The sequence below is a fragment of the Gobius niger genome (assembly GCF_951799975.1).
Source record: "Gobius niger genome assembly, chromosome: 8".
NCBI lineage: Eukaryota > Metazoa > Chordata > Actinopteri > Gobiiformes > Gobiidae > Gobius > Gobius niger.
The window spans coordinates 34,016,023-34,035,389 of NC_136859.1; the positions used below are offsets into that span (position 1 = coordinate 34,016,023).

Genomic DNA, 19,367 nt, shown 5'->3' on the forward strand with positions numbered 1-19,367 from the left:
GCCTTGAAATGGCTCCAAGATCAAAAAAGATCGTGTTTCTTATTCTAACATAATGCTGTTCCTTGACTTGGTCTTGTTTTGATTAGGTACTTGCCCAGAAGCAACAGTTGCATTTAATAAAGCGTCCAAAAACAAATGCATATTCAAAAACAGAGTTTTAAAAGTGATCTTTGGGCTCCAAGCTAAAGTATGCTCTTATACCAATAATAATCTATTTGTTTTTACTAGCGGTCGGATTTAATTATCCCAATTATTCCAAATGGGCTTCTGGCTCTACTCAATCGGTATTTTATTGTTTTATTGTCGCACTTTTATGGAAATGTGAGCTTCTTGTTGTAGAGAAGGGTTTATAGCATACTAAAATTGCATTAGTTTGTCACTTTTCTTGTTTTGATGGCTGCCGAGGGAGTCGGAGAAGGAACAGGTAGAAAGGTGGCAATAAAAATGAATTCCGACATTATCTTCCATCAACAATTCAATGTGAAAATACCAGGCTTTCAGCAAGTTGAAAAATATCAAGGAAGATTGTGACTCGTTCGTTCTACATTTAAGGCCGACTCAAAGGTGGTTCAGGAAACGCCAATAGTCTGTACTGATATGAACAATTTACACAGGTAATGAGAAAACATGTGGTGATGGGGAAGGAGGAAAGCAAGAGTTGGCTAGACATATGTGGAAATAAAAATAACTCACACAGCTACTTTGAGTGGTTGTTTTAGCCACATTTAAATCGAAGAGGGAAGTTGGATCTTGACGCAGTTTGGGACATTTTTTAGCTGGCAGAAAAATCAAAACATGTTTAGTCTTCCATATCCCAGGAGTCTTTTGTACACAGAGCAGATTATTAAGGAAGGACGCTGGATTAAATGAGCATCAATCCCATGGGAAACCCTAATGTAATGTATGGTATATCCTGTAGTTAACCCTAAATTATGCAAAACCGATCAACTGTTTTCTTTTTCCTTTAGCGTTTCTCATTTATTGCACTGCTTTAACCTGTTTGAACAAACATTCTTCTCTGATGTACAGCTATTCTGACACATTGTCAATATTGCATGACGTTGGTTTGTCTTATGTAATAAAAAGTAAATATTGGATGGTGATATGTCAAAGTTTGCACACTCCTTCAGGTGTCTGCCGAGCCAACGCACCAGACGGAGCGCGCTATAAAATAATGACTTTCAGATCCGCTCGTATTTGGACGTCAGTTTGAGGCTGATTTTATTCTCGATAAACAGTGGCGTCTCTAGTTCCTGCATCGTTCTATTCATTTTATTCCTGTCCTCTGGAATACCCCATCACATTCTCCTTCATGTAACCCGGAGACATAGGCTGGTGTGGCCAACTATTAGAAGACTAAATGAAAGTCGAGTCACACCTGAGAGCCCTTCGTATTTCATTACTTATTATATATTCTAGAGGGATGTATGAGTAATGATCAGACCTACAGAAAACATCAATGTCCTGATTGAAGTGAGATGGGTCTGTATTCACATTCCCTCGCTTTAGCCAAGGCTGCACTGGCCACAGCACTAAAGATGTGCTTCGAGGCCACATCTTTCAATAGTGACCTGATAAAAAGGATGACATGGAACGACTTTAGGGGTCAATGTTCTGAAACTGTAACGTACAGAAGGCTTTCGACAGTTACGCCTTCATTAGGTGAGATGATCAAAGTATATGAAATGTAAAATGCGGATCATGGGATCGGCTTATCTCAGGGATGGGACGATATGTTTTGGTGCGATTCAATACGTGTCATGATACGGTACGTGTTGCTACTTTGATATTTTATCCTGATGCCCTTTGGGGTTATTTATCCAGACAGGTGCTAAAGTACATGGCGAGTGCAAGGAAGAAAGTACATGGTCCATTTGTGGGCATATTGTATCTGAAATGGCTACAGTTTTAGGTCCTCAAATCAGATATGCGAATGAGATAATGCTTTCCGAGTATAAAAATGATCTAAAATGAAATATAAATCAGTCTGACATTGAGTAAAAAATTTTACAATTTGACTGGACTATTTGGTTTTCCTGATAAACCTCCTCTGCTCTCAAAGTACTGCGATACATGGTTTCCTACACGATAGAGTGCAAAACAGTATTTTGTTCCACTTGAAATTTAGGCTTAGCAATTATTCATTTCCAAATCTCAAAGCGTATTGACAGGAAGGTTTACAGCCTTTATGCCAGTGTGATTCCTAATTTGAAAGCCAAGTTTCATAAACTCTGTGTAAGGTCTGTGTGAATGAAACACAACAGTCCTAAACCCTACCCTAGAAAGCTGTATGACGAAAGTTTGATGGATTGATGATCCATCAAATCCATCCAGCGTCAAAAATCTCTTCACAAATTGAATGATATTTTTTGAATATCCAAACTATTCGATCAATAGCCTCTGACTTGACTATGACGCGTCTTCAATCACAAAACAAATGTGACATCCAGAGTGACACATTGATCAGGAAAAGGGAAACGCTGCTTGACACATCAAAACTATTTCACTACAAAGCCTGCGAGCCCTTCCACGGATGTCCCGCATTGTTTTTTGCGGGACAGTTCCGCTGTTTTTGGACCGGGACGGAGAGCGGTCCCGGAGGTTAATTGTGGCTAATTAGTTTGTCATCATGAACTCGCGGCTGCCTTTGAATCCAGCGTTTCTGTTCCCCCCCCTCGTCGGAGCCTGACCACGTTCCCAAAGCGCCGCGGGCACACGTTTCTGTCTGTTTGTGTTTCCCTTACAACAGTTTATTGAAGTTAATGAGATTTTCATCACAGCTGTCTGCTAATAGCTCTCGAGTTATCCGGAGAAACAAAAGGCGTCGCGAGGAGAGCAGCTTGTCTGGGAGCTGACACTCTGCCGTCTGTTCATTGTTTTCTTTTTTTTTTACCCTTTCTCTCCTCTTTATTTTGCAGAAGCTGACTTGGAAGTCGAAGGATGTGGCAAAGTGCACCGTGCGAGGGAAAAACAGCGTGAGTATGCTCCTCCACGTCCCTTTGTTGTCACCGCGGGTTTCATTTGGCGCCGGCCGTGCTGTCTTGCCGTGGCGCGCTTTCATTTCCTGCGCAGAGGACTAGTTTTATAAAGAATGCAAGGTGTAAGGGGAGCTTATCAGCCGAAAAGACATGGTAGATGGAGTTTTTGATAAAGGTGTAGACAAGAAGTGACTGGATGAACACTCCTTTTCCATTTTCAAACACAAGGAAGAAATCAAAAGCTATAGGGGCTTCTTTTAATTACGACACGTGCATTGTGTGGCAGTCGAACACAGAAATCACATGCTTTTATTTATCTGCTGGTTAAAAAAGAAATCCACACTAATTAACAAGAAGTGAGAATGTTTATTCAAAAGGTTTTGGGGGGAAAAAAGAAAGCAAGAATATCCTCATGACAAAAGTGTTCAGGCCTACTGGTTGTTTGCTGTCATTTTGATGTAACTTTATTATTAAAGGATTTTGTTCCTTGTGCCATGATGTAATAACATGTTGAGCCCGATCTGTGGACTCGACTCTTTGACTCCCATGAGAATATTATGTGCAGCAGTGGTCCCTCCCCAAGCTTTACCTCCTACAGACTGTACCAGACGGGTATATGTTCTGCTAATGTGGGTGGCAGTGGGTGTGGTGGGTGTGGGGGTTTCACACGTGCTGGTGTTTTTCTGCATCGTGGAGCACGCCGCCTTTATCTCCATCACAGTTTTCTGTAGGACGCTCTAGGATCAGTTGTTTGGAAGGTTTTCACCACTGACCCTCACCAGAAAACCGACAAAACTATTGATCCTGGAGCGCCGCGTCCGAGAGGTCATTGTGATCCAAAGTAAAGATGTTATGCCAACCACACATATTCAAACAAGGGACAATACAGAGTTTAAAAATGTTAAAATTAAGTATTTTCCTCCCCCTACATGTTCCAGCCATGTCCTAATGTGTAGAATGAGCTCAGACCTGTTCACCAGAACTGCCTCTAAAATCCTGCACTGTCACTCAAAAAGGTGTTAATTCGGGTCCGAAGTGCCGTCATGCACGAGCTTAACCACTTAACTCCCACCTTAACCGAGCACATTTTCTCCAGTTTGGCTTTACCCCAGTCCAAAAGCTTCTGGAAAAAAAGCTGTGAAAATAGCAACAAAACTGAGAAAAAAACAATGATGGAATCATTGAATCATTGAAAGAAAACATTGACAAAAAGTGACGAAAAATTGCTGAAAAAGTGGCAAAAATGTCACAAGAAATGGACAAAAAATTGACCAAAATGTGACAAAATGTGACCAAAAAAATGGACAAAAATTTGATAAAAATTTGACCAAAAAATTACAAAGAATTGACGAAAAAATGACGGGGAAAAAAAAAAAATGTCACAAAAAATTACAAAAATGTGGCAAAATGTGACAAAAAAATGACAAAAATGTGATAAAAATTTGACCAAAAAATTACAAAAATGAGTTGAACACCCAACAAAAAAAATGATGGTAAAAAATCTGATGACGTGAGGAAAAAGATCCTCTCGGTTCAGGCGGGAGTTAAGAGGTTAATATAGACGGTGCAGTTATGCATAAGGCCTGAGACGGCAGTAATGAGTATAAAATCACAAACTTGCATCTAGCCCCTTTAAAGGTTTGATATATTGTTCACCGTAAACCATGTTAATTATGCATCTCCACTTCCAAACCTGTTTAACTTATTTGCAGATAAATTATGGTGTAATTACATTTACTTATTTTCCACAAATAAACAATAACTTAGGATGTAAAACAGTGACATGACGATGCTCGGTCGTCCTGAAAGTCTGAATAATGCATAATCATTTCAGGTCCTCTAACCTTTAACCTGAATCCACTAAAACATTAGTTGCAAATAGAACGGCCAATGTGTAAATTCATCACACTTGTCTGGATGTGATTTTTAGTTATAGTTAGACGTTCCTCATTGACTCTACCAGATGTGAAAACTGTTGTTTTTGTGTGATACAATATTGGTGTGAAATACTGTATCAGACTTCTTTTTTTTCCCCATCTGTCGCAGGACGAATGTTACAACTACATCAAAGTGCTGGTTCCACGCAATGACGAGACCCTGTTCGCCTGTGGGACCAACGCCTTCAACCCCACCTGCCGAAACTATAAGGTAAGGAGGGCTCCGCTTTTGAGGGTGGCGTTGTCAATGGGACTGACGGGATTTTGGTGCAGTTGTTGGAATTAAGTCATGAAAATCCAGTTGGTTCGATTGATTGGACTTAAAGACCCTTAATTAGAGGTGGGCAATTTCCATATTATGTAAAATGCTGTTTGGAAGATAAGCAATTGAGTTTACCTCCAAGTTCAAGGAATGAGGAAAATAAATAAATACAACGGGCCTTTTGTAGTCTGTTTAGGACAGTTGTCTCCTTGAGAGACAAAATGAAGTATATCTAGATGTTTGCAGCACATTTTTGCAAATTTCCGATGGTTTACACGAATATCGCTTCATTATGGAGAGAGTCCCCCAAAACACTGAGATACTCGTTTTTGTCAGTATCACCCAGCTCTACTTTTAATCTTAACGGAAACATATACAAAACTGTGTTCAGCTTCAAACCATGTTGTAGCATTGTTTCCTTGCTAAATGTAGTATTTCACTTCTTTCATGCAAGTTTTAAGCAATCACTCATCATTCCTTCGACCACTGAAGCTCTCCTATCTGTACTTCCTTTGTCATATTGCGTCATCAGAAAAACAAGAAACTGTCTTCCACATTCTTAAATCCCGTAATCCCACATCGGATCAGTTCTGATCAGTTCTTTTTTTTAGCCACACAGTTAATTGCATCAACACACAGGAGTAAACAGTGTTCCTGGTTGACGTTACTGCCTTGATACTAGATACTGAAGAGCAGATCATTGCCGTCAGGATGACTCACACCTGGGTTAAATTTAGCTCTTCTCATCTTTGAAATGCACCAGGCAAGGTTTATTTTATTATTATTTTCATACGGGAGAAGGGACATATGCAAAATCTACTTTTTGGGCTTTTAACCATGCGATAACTATAAGAAAAAAAAACATTTCTGCTGCAGTATTTCTGCTTTAACAGAGCACATTTTCTCCAGTTCAGCTTTACCCAAATCTAAAAGCTTCTCGACTGGAGCTTGCAGCCTATAGGCCAGTGCTTTTTGACACGCTTTATCTTGTTTTCGTCAAGGTTTCATCACTGGTGTTTTTGTCGCTTTTTTTATTGTGTTATTGTTGCTTTTATGGCATGCTTTTGTCGCTCTTTTGTTGCTTTTGTTTGCCTTTTTCTGTTGTATTTTCATCCTTGTTTTCGTTGCTGTTTTGACACTTTGTTCAAGAAACTTTTAGATTTGGGAAACTGGAGAAAATGTGCTCGGTTCAGGTGGGGGTTAAAAGTTTAAACCAACCAACCACTCAGCACTGGAACTGGAGCACTATCCATTTGCATCTTGTCGGCAAAAAATGACTGTGTAATCGTCTAACTGCACAGTTAGATAAAGAACTCACTGATAAAAGATCTTCTTGAAGTTTGAAAATGAGAACTGCTTCATTGTCTAATGCTTAAGACGAACAGTTGAGTGAGTCATAATGACACCTGTGAGGCTGGCATATTGGCGGCACCACGTTCTCTCACATAGATGGCCATGTGACTTCAAAGCCCCGTGTTGATAAAACATTATGTTGACTCAACAAGAGTGATCCGGCCCAGTGTTGACAGAACACAGCGGCGGGAGAAAATAGAAACGGCAGCTTTTTATGTAAGGGAGCGTGATTCAGCGAGGCATCAGAGGCGAGGAGGAGGGCATTGTGATTGAGGCTCTGTGTCACGTGCCAATAGTGAGAAGTAATCATGAAATTTCACCATCAAATGTCACACAGTATTATCATCGTCAGCTCCTGGGCCTTGCTTTGTTGATGAGGAATATTAAGAATGCCAAGGTAACTACAGAGAGCTGACAAAGGTGACACAGTGCTCACATGGACTTCTTTCCTTCTCTGTCAATCCAACACACAAATACATATTTGGCTCCATAAAAATCACAGAAATGCCTATCTATCTGAGCCTGTTCCTACAAATGCGTACATTTTGTTTGCTAAATCTGGGGTCAGTTCAAGTTGAGCGTTCCAACTCATACAGATGCATAGGGAAGCCAGGGGCAATAACAGTATGGCGAGGTATGTTTTGTCCTTTTTATGGCATTTATATAATTTCTGTGGTTTCTTTATCATTACCATCTTATAAGATGAAGTTTAGTGGCCACTGGATGTGTATCCAACCACACAAAAAGAAAAAACTTTACTGAATTTGAGTTAGCATTTAGCTCAGAGGCACTTTTATATGCTAATTTGATTGTTAAGTAAAATCTCAAAAGGTTTGAGATTTCTCACAAGGCTTTGACCTAAATGTGGTCGATGGGTTGACAACAGCTGAAAACACTTGGATCATTTAATCAATCAATGGTTTTGTATAGCCCAATGTCACAACAGGAGTTGCCTCACATCTATACAAACATTAAAGCAATGAACAAGACAATGTAAAGTTCAAGCAAATAGAGTATCCAGGCAAACATAAAGTCAAAGTAAGTGTTAGCAGTAGGTTGTGATGAGCCTTGTGGGTGTCCCCTGTCTTCGACTCTCCGACACGGCGAGGAGTAACTGATAAACCCAGTGGGAGAAAAAGTAAACCTTGGTTAGAACTACAGAAGGAGAGATCCACTCCCATGGACGAACAGGCTATAGGTAGAACCAGGGCCGTTGGGAGTTCCTCAGAACGTCCAGTCTTTGCTGGAGCTTCGGTTCTTCTTGTCCAGTCCCTGTAGGCAGGTTTCCTCTGTTCCTCCGTGGACAAGGCTGAAACAGGCACTCCCAAGGGGGAGTGGGACAGGAGACTCGAGGAATCACTAGTAGTCCCTGAGTTTTGAGAGCGGAGTGCTCTGGTTGGCTGATATGGAACGATATTGTCTTGGAGAGTGGTGCCATACCCTTTATGAGGAGCAGGATTTTAAATTGGATTCTAAACTCAATAGGAAGCCAGTAGAGAGATTTTGGCACAGGAGTGATATGTTCTCTTCTTCTTTGCGATGTTTGATGGCTAATGCTAACGGCTATAGGAAAAATGCATTGAGCAGGCTAACCGTCTCTGAAAAGTCTCCCAGACTAATCTAGTGCTCTCCAAGTTGCTACTATCATATCACATTATTTAATTATGTTTTCTATTTCCCTCCAAAGCTAAATATAATAATTGTGTTTTTTGAAAGTAGTCACCATAAGTGACTACTTTCTGTGGACTAGACTTTTTACAATGATTTCCACGCACAGTACAAGTTGATATTCAAGTCCAGATTGATTTTGACCACTGATTAGCCCAAACAGAACTATTATACGTGTCTTTGCACTGGGGCTGATTTGAACAAACTGCAGTCATAAGGTGACCTCAGTGTGTTGGATTGTGATTCACAGTCGCAGACAGAGGAAGAAGAACAGTTGCACAGTAAATCACCGAGTGAGGAGGAGGAGGAGTAGACTGCCATACAAATGGGAGCTGTACTTACTGACTTTTACTGCGGTGACCTGCCCGTGTCCTGACTTCTCCCCAACTGTCCACCCCCCCGTGTGAATACGTTTCTTGGAAATATTTACATTGCTTCACTATTTTTACCTCATAAAATAGGGTCTGAACACATTCATCTGTAGTTTAGTAAAATGTATGCAATTTCTTTGCCACCTCCGTCTTCACAGCTTTTAATGTGAGCCACAACATTTCTCCCCTAACATTTTAGTTTCAATGTCAGAGCATAGAAATGATGCAACTAATGCTTCACAACATTCTTTTGAGGACGCTTTGGACGAGCCAGAGATTTCCAGGCTTTTTTCCAACACTTATTCATTGACAAATACTGACATATTTTGTGTCCACATGTACTACGTAAGGCGACCAAGATGACGATGTAATCCAAATATGGTCATTTCCTTTCTGGGAGACAGCCACAGCTTAAGACAGATGCATGTGCTGACGTTACAAAACTCTAGACCCGAAATCTCCAAATGAGGTTTTCTTTACACTCTTGCAACAACATCTGCACTTCAGAGCTGCTACAAACTCCAGACTTTACTGTCTTGGACTTAACAATGTTTCTAGGGTTTTATGGGGAGATTTTTTAATATCTCATTCCCAGCCTGATTATTAGGCTTTGAAAAGCCAAAAGCAAGGCCAAATTTAGATTTTTACAGATTTTTTCCACTTATAATTGGCTTACTCAAAAGCTAAAGGAGATCCCAAATCCCCTCTGAAAAAATACATCAACAAAATAAAACCATAAGTTTCAGCCTGGGTATATCCATTTGGATTTGTAGCTGAAAATATCAGCAATTTGGGCCATTTTTATTCATAAATCCTATCTTTATATGAAAACATAAATGGGCAGAAAACATCCTGTACATTTCGTTCTCATAATTATGTAGTACACAAACTTATTCCCCTGCAGGGTCTCGCTTTACATCCTCCCTGAGGGAGGTGGTCCTAAAGGCGTTACTTTGTTTTGCTTAAACACTTTACTCACTTTGTATGCCACCTGAATGTGCAAGTTACTGCACACTTCCCTTAGTTTCTTTGTGTCATCGATCTGTTGTGTTCAGCCCCTAATCTGGAGCAAATAGTGCTCCATTCAGTTAAACCCTGTTCAGTTAAAGCACTTCTCACGCGGCGCGCCTTAAAAACTGTCGAGAGAGGAACTGTGCTTCTCCACTGACCTACATTGGCTCTACCTGAGATTTACTCTTCACACAGATATCCTGACATTTTTACACCGCGCCTCCCCCCCCCCGCTGCGCGTCTGCTCAACAACTGGGGAGAAAGTACAAGAGATGCCTATCCGGACAGCCGGGGGAGAGCAGAGATGGGGAGGGGCACGCTATCAGGAAATCTGTGTTGGTTGCTGCAAAAGCACAACTCGGCATAGACGGAGATGTGTGGAAGATCGGTGAAATATTCAGTCGAGGTCTTAGGCTTGAAAAATGCAGGGGTTTGTCCTTGGGTTTGGCGGGATCGCTCTTGCTCTGTAAATCTCTCCTGACTGGTTCGGAATCTGAAACTCCATTTGTAGCCCTCAGAATTGGCAATGGTGCCCAGTGTGGCCTTCCAGAATCTCAAAGAAACAAGGTTTGAATATCATAGCAGAATCGAATCCCATTGAAGCTGATTAGAAACCAGAATGACACAGGCCTCAAACAGTAAAGCAGACCTGCACATGTTGGATGGTGAACAGGACTTTCATTTCTTCTGGGTTTTCCCCCCCAGGCCTGACGTTGGCAATCCTTGCCTTAGACCCTCCCTCACGGCAAGGAAAAGTCCAGTGGGAGAAACAACATAAATGATTTTCGCACTTTTTGTCACAGAACTGTGTCCCCATCAACCATGTGCACTCCCACAGATGGAATAGTAACTGCAACCTGTACAAATGGACATGTTTAACCTGGACCTTGAACCCTTGAATGGCCCGACTTTAATATATTACAGGGTCACATGGATAATAAGTCAATGGATTAATAATTTAAACTATGTCAGTAGAAGGTTAAGGTTAAGGAAGGGTAACTGTATTAACCCTGCGGAGAATTTGTCCTTTACGTTTGCCCTTTTTTTTTTTTCTTCCTACCAGTTCCACTTTGGAAGGTTCTGGAAAGACTATCTGTTGACTCTTATCCAGATCTTAAACTAGGACCTTGGTCAGGAGTACGTAGTTGGAGGAGTAGCCTTATGTTGGCATGTTTTTAGTTGAAATTTAAAATTCTTGTTCAAAGTCTAACCTCTATGTCCTCCTTTGCTGCTACATCTTGTACCCCTTAAAGAAGAGGCTTACAAATGTGCTTCTGCGTTGATATTTACAGTTTTATCATGTGAATTAAAATTTGAGTAAACTAACGCAATGGTAATGGTACGTTTTAAAGCATGCTAACAAATCAATGGCATAGCAATAAACACTAGCTTAACTGGCAGCTCCTATATCAGCATCACCGTTTAGGAGATTGCCTTTGGCTGCGGTGGGCTGGCGAGCTACGATCCACCATTGGGACAGTGCAGCGTTGACATGAATGGGCGTCCATGCGTGCACACATGCGTCGGACCGGGCAGAGCGCTGAGACAGCTGCTCACAGCGCAACACAAAGCCTGTCTTCCACACGCGACACCCTCGACCGTGAAGCGTCAAATCCATCTGTCTCTATCTGTGCGTCTGTCTGCATGTGTCCGCCGAGCTAACTGCTGCCGGCGCCGCTACACCTGCTCTGACGGCGAAAACACACAATGGGGTTTGTTCACTGGACGCTGTGTTCCACCGGACTGTACGAGACGCCTTTTCCAGACGCTGTGAGGGAAGAAGTGTCGTTACCTCTTAGTATGTTTAACCAGGTTTGTGTACCTGTTAATGCAAAGTCCGAACGTTTTCCCTGACCATCGGAAGTGAAAGAATTCACAAACCTGCCCCATTCATCTGATGGTTCAAAGTCCTTTCATCTGACCAATATAAAAGACATTATCCATTTTCTTCCGCTTTATCCGGGGCCGGGTCGTGGGGGCAGCAGTCTCAGCAGAGATGCCCAAACTTCCCGATCCACACACACCTCCAGCGTGTCCTGGGCCTTCCACGAGGCCTTGTCCCACTAGGACATGCCTGAAACAACGCGAGATGCGACCAGGAGGCATCCGAAACAGCCCTAGCCATCAAAAGACATCATTTTGAATAATATTGTCCTCACATTTGGACACCTTTATGAGACATGAGTCATGCGACCTTAGTTCATATAGAAGACATTTAATATGCGTACAGGTTGTCATCATTTGTATAACTCTGACTTGCTTTGATGGATAACATCTGTTGGTCATAGTGAAAAGTTATTTTATTAAATATTTATGTTTGTGACATAAATTGAGGGAAAGTTCCATAGAATTCTGACTTTTTCATTTCTTTTCTGACTCACTCATTTCTCATTGATGCTGTACAACATGGGTGCCAGGCAACAGTTCAAAATGGTTTACCTCTATGTCATTTCCTGTCAGTGTCCACTAAGGAAGTGCAATAATAAACATCACAAAAAAATGTCAAACTCAGGAAAACTGGGTACATTGGGTCTTAATTATGTGTCATCATGCACTTTAAAACGTATTGACTCTCTGTGTTTCATGTGGATAATAACAATAAACCAAGTCGAAATTTCAGCATTTTGACTGTTTCCATAATTGCTAACAATTGTTAGCTGCACCAACTTCACTTTAAATTACAGGCTGTTGAGAATGTTGTATATATTAGCCATTTTTGAAACTGTTACTTTTCACTGTATCTTCTTTTTACACACCAGATGCCCTCCCTGTAACTTTACTGTAACTGGAGAGGGCAATGAGATGTGAATGTAGCTCCACAAATAAACTTGTCTTACCCAGCGACTCAATGATAGTAAATTGGACTAATGCCACCCCTCTTTTTCCCGTCTATATGAATCTGCTTATATCTTCAGTTCACAGCCGCTACCTCGCACCACCTCCATTAAATGCATTCACTTCAGTGTCGACTTTTGACAGGCTGCCGTGTCAAGTGCCTATTTCTGCTTCCTATAGTCACTGAAGAGGCTTGCGTTATGTAACCAGTAAAGAGACAGAAAGTGCTTATAAACAGCCTTATTTTTCCCTTTATGTTTCTATGAACTGCACACAAACAGGAGCAAGTCTTTCAAACGTGTCACAGGGCCGGCTCGTGCCCACAAGCATCCCAATAAAACTCATCCCAATGCGCCGCGTGATGCTTCAGTGATTTCTAATAAGCCACGTTACGGCAACAAGCGCTGTTTTAAACGCCGGTTTACAGTGACGCTTAAAAGCCTTTATTGCGTGTTAAATTTGTGACTCTATGATTTTGCAGATGTCCACGCTGGAGCAGGAGGGGGAGGAGGTGGTGGGACAGGCGCGCTGTCCGTTTGAGTCTCGACAGTCCAACGTCGGTCTGTTTGCCGGTGAGTCCAACCAAATGAATATGTTATTTAACTTACTTACGACTCCATATAAATAACATTAAATCAAACCAAACCTGTCTCATTGAAACTGAGGGGCAACAGCGGCACAGATGGTAGAGCGGGTTGTGTCGTGATCGGAAGCTAAGGTGTTCGAATCCCGGCTCCTGCAGGTGCACACTGTTGCTGTGTCCTTGGGCAAGACACTTCACCCTCCTTGCCTCCAGTTTCTGCGTACGTTGGTGTGTGAATGATGGTGTGAAGTGTATAAGTTGAGACCTTTTACCATGACAGATACAGCAAGACTGCATGCGATAACTTAAACCACATGCAGTCCAATTACACAGTTACACAACCAAAACGTAACCATTATTCACAATTAAAGTCAAACAGACAGAAATGTTCATTCATGTGTACTGTCCCTATCAAACAAACTAGGAAATAAATACAATGAATGGCGAACATTAAAGGAGTCCCAAATATTTCCAGGCAGATTTGCATTTTAAAGCGACAGTCTGTAAGATTGTTTTTACTCACAGCATTTATAGAAGATACAATAATGATCTTTCTGGGAATTCTGTAAATTTTCTCCAAGTTGCCAATTTGCTTTTGAATGTCTAATTACCTTCATTTCTGTGTTAATAATTATTTGCAGATCTTAAAAGATTATTAATGCGTCCATTGCCTTGCGTTTCGGCATTACAATGTAATATCTGGCCATTAAATTGGCGTTTAAAAAAGCTTTAGATTTCATTTGCTGCTCACTACATGAACCCTCGTGTTGATGTGTCACAAGAGAAACTAAACTGCAATGGGATTCTGATAACATGCTGTAATGTTGAGCCTACTGTCTGGCTCTACTTTTAGCCAAATGTAAGCAACATTTGCATGGAGATGAGTGTCATAATCACAGCTAAATGCCATGTAATATTAGAGTGTGTGTCCCAGGCAATGCAGATTATAGAAATAACTGTGTTTTTTCATGTCATTCAGCCCTATTTTAACTGTAATAACTAATAAGACCAAAATGACATTGTGACAATGTTTTGTCTGCCATACAAAGCCCCATCACAGCATGAAAAGTAAACAGGACATGAATGGCACAAGAAAGAGTTGTCAATAGAAAGGAGACGATATAAGACTGGAAGCTTCAATAGTGTTGCAAATCCTCCTGTTTGGACATTTGATGAAAGACGGAGAAATATAACCAAGCTGTGCGTCACTTACAGCTAGACAACGAAGTCAAAGTACAAGCTGATAGCTCAACATTGTTATTCTGCAATTATGAATGGGACAGCAAAAAGGACTGAACTAAACTACCTATAATCAAACGCTATTCCATTTACATAAGGTATTCTATCTTTTATTGCACTGGGACAGGCGCTATTAGCTTTAGCTTCTGCCTATTCCAAATTTAGACAATATGTTGGACCCGCCGAATGGGGGAAGAGCACCAATCCCCCAAACGAAATCCAAGAAGAACCAAAACATACATGGTCCAGCTAGCCCCAGAGCAAACACGAAGCAAAGACTCGATGAGACAGAACCAGAGTCAGATCAACTTAAAAAAGACCACATGGACGACAATCTAATAACACTATTGCAATCCTAGTGCAAAGCATCAAAATGCAAACCCATCCTATTTTGGTGAGTCCTATATGATTCTGTTTTCTAGTTTGACTGTAAAGCCAATGGCTTTCTTAAACCCCTTTCGCTGTACCTCCCGATCTTTATGGATCCTAATTAGCATTTGTGCTGATAAAAGCTCACTCCGCATGTTGAGCTAAGGGGTTCTGAAGCCGCGCTCTTTGCTGCCAGGTTTCCTCTGACATTTCTCTCAAAGTTCACGCGCGACGTTAATAAAGCGGCGCGTTCCACTACATCTGTTTCCGTAAAGGCCAATAAAGTCGCGTGTGACCAGAGAAGACGGCTAGGCTTATTCTCGGTAATGGGTTGCTCTCACGTCCTAGAATGTGATATCTAAGATGGAACCTCACGGACAAAATCACAGGGTTGTCAGAGTCCAGCAGGTCACATCAACTGTGAACCTTGAAATCTAATACCATGTGTCTCCGTCATTTCCCTAACAGGTGGGGACTTCTACTCGGCCACGATGACGGACTTCCTGGCCAGTGACGCGGTGATTTATCGCAGTCTGGGCGAGAGTAGTGCTGTTCTGAGGACCGTCAAGTACGACTCCAAATGGCTCCGAGGTGAGGAGCTGCTGTCAAACTGCCGTTGCAGCCAAGGCCGTGTGCCGCCTGAGCCAGGACGTGTCTGTAATTGGTCAGTCAGATGGAAGGCGTCGGGATAGATTACTGCACAGGGGCACGTCATGTGCGTTTTCTTCCTATAATGAGTTCAATCAAAGATGTCAACATTAATATATTTTACAATTAATTAAGATTAAACAGTGGAAGTCAAGGAAAAGGGTGAGACTTTTGGAAGGTACAATGTCCTACTTAAGGGCAGATACTGCAGGCTGAATTAGTTTTTATTTATTATTGTTTTATTTTGAAGTTTTGGGTCACTTGGCTCTCTCTTTTGCATAGAAAACTTTTAACTGGATGCAAAGAAATGACCTGATCAACATAGGAAGGTATTGTTTCAGCATAACAGCTCCATTTAAGGGGAGACACTACACTTCAATTTTCAGGTTTTGGGCCAAATTGGTCTCTAATCATATAAAGTTTCACCAGAAAACGAAAAAATACCATATCTTCACAACAGCATGTTTAATTATTACACTGATTCAGTGTTTCTCCATAGAAATTTTAATTTCAAGGACCATTTTCTCAAAATGCATTTCTCTCACATTGGTGTGTCAATATCTCCATGTAAGTAGCTCCTACAGACTTCCAGCCTCGGACTTGACAATAAGAAAAATCATTTTTTTCGGCCAGATTTTTAGTATCTAATTCATAACCTGATTTATTGAGTTTTAAATTTCAAAAGACAAGGTGAAATATCTTTTCTTTTCTTTTTTTTTTTTTACAGATATTTCTTCTAAAAACTAGGTTAATTTAAAACTAATTAAGATCCAAAATCCCATCCTAAATATTTCCCAAAATAGATTCAAACCTGGCTCCTGTCCTTTATTCTTTTCCTAAAATTGCAACAAAGTTAACCTATGTTGAAACCTTGACTCTAACGGTTATTCCAATGTCTTTATCAAAAATACAGCCAACTTTGGTGATCTTTTGGTCATGTTTTATTATATCCCCAATTATTTTTTTTCCTGTTCAGCTGTAGAGTCTCGCCTTATTCAATCTATCAACAAACCTACAGAACACGTGTGCCTCTTTGTACGTCATGTAGCCAAAGAAAAATATTTCGTGATGCTACTGCCACAACCTCAGCTCCCAATGGCTGAAATTCCTTTTAGGCACTTTTTCTCCATTTCTTGCAGGCCTTCTTTGGAAACTGAACTCACAGTTGAATAATCGCATCATTTTGGAAAAAGTTTTTGACAGTGATTGTGTATCTTTTCTCGCAGAGCCGCATTTTCTCCATGCCATCGAGTACGGGAACTACGTGTACTTCTTCTTCAGCGAGATCGCAGTGGAGTACACATCTCTGGGCAAGGTGAGGCGCTGCTGACATAACACGTCTTTTTGAGAGGAGTTCCCTCAAATAGATTCTACTTTCTGGCGGCTGCTCGGACGTATTGATCGCACCGGGGAAACCACAGCCCAGAGAGAGATGATTTCAAGTTTGAGACAAGCATTACAGCTAGTATGACAGTATGTTGGGGATTTTTACTGATACTAATTTATGGATGATGCAATGGTGCTTTTTGCAAATGGATATTTCAGGTGATTACAGTCAATACATCTTTTAAAATATGATGCTTTTTCTGCAGGGCATTATATAACTTTACCATACTAACTTTATTTATAAAGCACTTTAAAAACGTTACAGTTGCCCAAAGTGCTGTACACAAATCACAAAATAATGGAAGAATTAGTAACAGTCCTAAGACGAGAGGCAAAGTTGGGTAAATGCAACAAAATACAGCCATAAATAAAAACAAAGACAAATTCAGTGATGCAGTAAAGCCACATCACTGATGCGCCCTCAGCAGGCTATAGTCTGGGTTCAAAATCCTGACTTGTGACATGTGTGAATGTGGCTTTAGTGATTGAGAGAACGGTGCATTTTCACAAGTGATTTTAACACAGGCAGAGACTGATATATCCACACGAAGAAAAAACGCTTCTAATTCCAGAAACGTTCTCTGTAAACACAGAGCTCCTCAGTCATTGTGTGCGTCCACCTTAAGCTAGTCATGTCTGTAAAACCACTGCGATTCATCTACCAGGCCTGTGTGAGGCGCTGTGACGCTACAACAGATACTAGAACAAGATGTAGACCTTGTTGAATGTAAACAGTGAAAATGCAACAATTCATGGATTCACGATGAAGAGAAGGTGAGTTTATTCTTCAGATGTAGTGGGACTAAAGCAGAAACTTTTACTGTCAGTCCAAAAACACAAACTGAATGGAGGTTAACTTTTACTACTTGTCACCTGTGGCTCGCAAACAAACAACAAACAACAGTGGAGCATAGAGGAGCGGTGTCAAAGTCAGACACAGCACTGGCGCTGTAATATCATCGCTTTAGTAAAAGTTGCAGTGACGCCGTAACGATGGAGCCACGTAAACGGCTTTTTGAGATCTTTCCACTCTGGGACTTGCTTTGGAAAATGTTCGTTTACAGATCCCCAGACACGCTGAATTATTTTGAATGATATGCTGTATAGATTAAATATTTTTGCGTATAGTCCTGAGCTCGACTTTGTGTAGACAGGACGTAAGACTGTCAAATTTCTGGAAGAAATGTGTTCCACAGCTTTGGGGCAGCAACAGAAAAAGCACAGCCCCCACGAAGCTGCCTCCATCGCTCGCTTTTACTGCAGAAGTACTGGACACTTCCTGTACAAATGAGCCCTCCACAGGATTTGTCAAAAATAGAAAAACTAATGGATGTATGTCTAAAACCCATTAAATTGTTTTGTTTAAAAGTTTCCTGTTGTGTCAAATTTGCTTTTGAAAATCAACATTTCCCTCATTCCCCTGTGTAATGGATTTTTTTGCAAATCTTAAGAAAGGAAATATGTACAGATTGTTTCATGTTCTTCCCTGATGACATGGACATATTCCAAGATGACAATGCCAGGATTCATTGGGCTCATATTGTGAAAGAGGTTCAGGGAGTCCAGATCTTGACCCCATTGACAATCTTTGGGATCTAGGTGAAAAATGGCACTGCTAAGTTAAATGATTTTATTTTGACCTTTTAAAAGCAGGTATACATGAGACCTTGCACTTGCTTGTCCCGTCCACTGAGTGTTGTGCTCCCTCCGTGTCAGGTGGTGTTCTCCAGAGTGGCCCGCGTGTGCAAGAACGATAACGGAGGCTCGCCGCGGGTGCTGGAGCGCTACTGGACATCCTTCCTCAAAGCCCGCCTCAACTGCTCTGTGCCCGGGGACTCCTTCTTCTACTTCGACGTGCTGCAGTCGCTCACCAACGTGCTGCAGATCAACCACCGGCCGGCTGTGCTGGGAGTCTTCACCACGCAGGCCAACAGGTCGGCTACTACACTGTGAACACAAAAGCTTCAAGGTTTGACGCCGCGCTTTCCCGTCAGCAGAATAGTCAGCCAAAGAGGAATGTGACTGGAGTTGGCCTTCACACAAAAGACATGTGAGGCTTCAGTGCGGGAGTCTCCAAATGTTTTCCCCCGAAAGCTACAGATTGAAAAGTTTCTTCAGTGACTATGAAAAAAAATGAGTTCACCTTGTATTCTTACTAGCCAGCAGGTGACTCACTGTTCATTTCTGCACCCCGAGTAGTTGGAAAAGGTCTATTTGAATTGAGACCCTTTACTTGAATTTATCGACACAAATAAATAAACAGGAATTTAGTATTTTTGTTTGGGAAATGTTGTCAATTTAGTCTGAGGTTGCTAGGTAATATTCCCAATATTCTGATTATCGGTTCCAATGGAATTGCCACAACTAAACAATTCTTGATTTCACTTTGTATGTCTTTCCAATAATTGATCAGTTTTAGTCGCGTATTTTAAAATACGCGAGTGTGGTGTCTCACCTGACTCCAGTATTGGTCTGAAGTTCTTCCACACTTGGATGTTCATGCATTTTCTACTTAATTCTTAGAGAGACATATTTTCAAAAGATAAAACGTAACATATCAATCCATATGTATGACATGTCCACTTTAATTTGGGGGATGTAACACAAAATGTAAGTTTTAGAGCTTTTTACTTCGTTACATGAAGCAAAAACATGTCTGGAGCTGTTTTTTGATCCACTTGCACATCTTTTGTTGACCTTGAATCTTACTGAGCGGCTGTTCTTGCA

At 41.2% G+C, this 19,367-nt stretch overlaps 1 protein-coding gene across 2 annotated transcripts in view; it reads left to right on the forward strand.

Annotated features, from left to right (window-relative positions):
- Positions 1 to 19,367, forward strand: part of sema6cb (semaphorin 6Cb) — a 266,790-nt gene that overhangs the window by 169,936 nt on the left and 77,487 nt on the right. For both annotated transcript variants that reach the window (XM_079561863.1, XM_079561864.1), the window contains exons 8-13: positions 2,919 to 2,975; positions 5,025 to 5,126; positions 12,897 to 12,987; positions 15,075 to 15,197; positions 16,481 to 16,569; positions 18,357 to 18,574. In XM_079561863.1, coding sequence (XP_079417989.1) covers positions 2,919 to 2,975; positions 5,025 to 5,126; positions 12,897 to 12,987; positions 15,075 to 15,197; positions 16,481 to 16,569; positions 18,357 to 18,574 — 680 coding nt within the window. The remainder of the gene's footprint in view (positions 1 to 2,918; positions 2,976 to 5,024; positions 5,127 to 12,896; positions 12,988 to 15,074; positions 15,198 to 16,480; positions 16,570 to 18,356; positions 18,575 to 19,367) is intronic.